At 51.0% G+C, this 2167-nt stretch overlaps 1 protein-coding gene across 1 annotated transcript; it reads left to right on the top strand.

Annotated features, from left to right (window-relative positions):
• Nucleotides 1-259: 259 nt before the first annotated feature.
• Nucleotides 260-1792, top strand: LOC308150245 (uncharacterized protein; the record flags this gene model as incomplete). The annotated part of the gene is made up of 3 exons (XM_080523096.1): nt 260-720; nt 1193-1640; nt 1781-1792. The coding sequence occupies 3 exons, from the start codon at nt 260-262 to the stop codon at nt 1790-1792; spliced, it is 921 nt and encodes a 306-aa protein (XP_080379222.1).
• Nucleotides 1793-2167: the final 375 nt, after the last annotated feature.

Genomic DNA, 2167 nt, shown 5'->3' with positions numbered 1-2167 from the left:
AACAGTGCTTTGGCACACTTTGAATGCATTTGTCTCTTGCGCACTTTATGCAGTATACTATGAGGCACTGTGGTCCAAATCATAAAGGCCTATACTGTATCTCTCCCTGTCTCTTTCTCTCCCCTCACCCCCCCCCCTCTCTCTCTCACACACACACACATTCAATAGTTTCTAATCTGATAGACAAGTTTGCACATCAGAAACAATCATACAGTAGGCCTACTATGTTTTCTACTTTCAGGTGGGTAGAGGGTCACACATGAGCTCCAACACCATGACAAGCTATGGCTCTCCCACCATGGTCCCTGATAGCACTGTGGTGGACGATGCCAGTGAGGAGGAGGGCCGAGCTGTGGGACCTGCCACCCCCAGGCCACACGTGTGCTCACGCCGACCACCGAGACACGCACGCGCCACTGCCTCCGTCCTCCGCAAGGACAAGAAACACACAGACGTACAGCAGTACAACTGCCCGCTCTGCGCCAAGACCTTCATCTCCTCCTCCCACCTGACCCTGCACCTGCGCTCGCACAAAGGGGAGAGGAAGTTCAGGTGCGGCGTCTGCGGGAAGGTCTTCGGCCAGGCCTGCCACCTGATGCGCCACAAGACCATCCACAGCGGCGACCGGCCGTTCAAATGCCCCGACTGCGGCAAGAGCTTCGGCCGCGCCTCGCACCTTAAGACCCACCGGCGGCTCCACACAGGAGAGAAGCCCTTCAGGTGCGATACAAATAATCAACACTTCCCTTTCCTCAGGAGTTTTCCCTGAAACCCTGAAAACTGCAATTATCAAGCCTTTACTAAAAAAAAGAACGGCCTAGACCCATTTATAATGAATAACTATTACAGACCCATGTCAAACCTTTCCAGTATAGGAAAAATAATTGAAATAGCTGCCCACGAACAACTTAACAATAATTTGACCCTGAATGATCTCTTTGATGGTTTTCAATCAGGCTTTCGCCCCCCCTACGTAGCACTGAAACAGCTCTTATTAAGGTCCTACGGTACTATTGTCTTATTAAATGTTTTATCTATTTACCTCTTATATTTGCTTTTATTCACCATAATTTTTATTTGCTTACTATGCTCCTCTTGCTGTATTTTTTAAATAATTTATGTATAGCATTTTGCATTGCCCCTGTTGTATGAAATGTGCTATACAAATAAACTTGCCTTGCCTTACCTTCAGGTGCAGCCAGTGTGAGAAGGCTTTCACCCAGAAGGCCGGGCTCATCATGCACTACAGGCAACACACAGGAGAGAGGCCCTACAAGTGTGACAAGTGTGGGAAGGCCTTCTGCTCCTCCGCGCTCCTGCTCTCCCACAGGGCCCTGGAGTCAGGCGAGCGGAGCTTCCACTGCGACCAGTGCGAGAAGAGCTTCAAGTCCGCGGGGGCACTGAGGCTGCACGGGAAGACCCACGGCTCTGCCCCGGAGGACCTCCGCTGCGGAGTCTGCTGCCATCCCTTCGTCCGCTCCTCGTACCTGCAGCTGTACATGCGCCTGCACAGCAGACAGAAGCCGTACCACTGCAAGGTGTGTAACAAGACGTTTGCCAAGATGGTGACCTTCATGAGACACTGTGAGAAACACCTGAGGCAGAATAGGGACAACAATGACGACAACGATGATGAGGAGGTTGAAGAGGAGGAGGAGGAGGAGGAGGAAGAGGAGGAGGAGGAGGAGGAAGATGTCAAACCTCCTGTGTTGCCTCCGCCTCCCTCTCCTTCATCCATATCCACTCTGCCTCTCTTCTCAGAGGTCAACACACGCTCCAGAACCAGAGCTAAGAGTAAGGCCTAGTCTTTTACCCGTGGGACGTGTGGACAGGGCCTAAGATGGAGTGAATGAAAACACAACCTCATGCACAAAATCAGAAATGGGATGCAGAACAATTGTAAGTTGGGCAGTCCCACTCATATTTGTCATTTTATTGGACAGTTATAATGAAGACAGACAGGAAAGTAAGGAGAAGAAGGGAGAGAGGGTATGTCAGCAGGGCATTGGCTGGAGTCGGACCCATGCCAACATGGGCATATGTGTGCACTGTAGACCACTGGAACACCTCAAGGCCAATGCACACAGCGTGCGATTTCTGTTGCGTGACAACATTCCATTGCAACGCACACGGCGTGCGATGCGATTTTTGTTGCGCCGCAAAATTC

This window comes from Nansenia antarctica (assembly GCF_963989245.1).
Source record: "Nansenia antarctica genome assembly, chromosome: 2".
Lineage (NCBI taxonomy): Eukaryota > Metazoa > Chordata > Actinopteri > Argentiniformes > Microstomatidae > Nansenia > Nansenia antarctica.
This window is presented reverse-complemented; position numbering and strand designations above follow the sequence as displayed.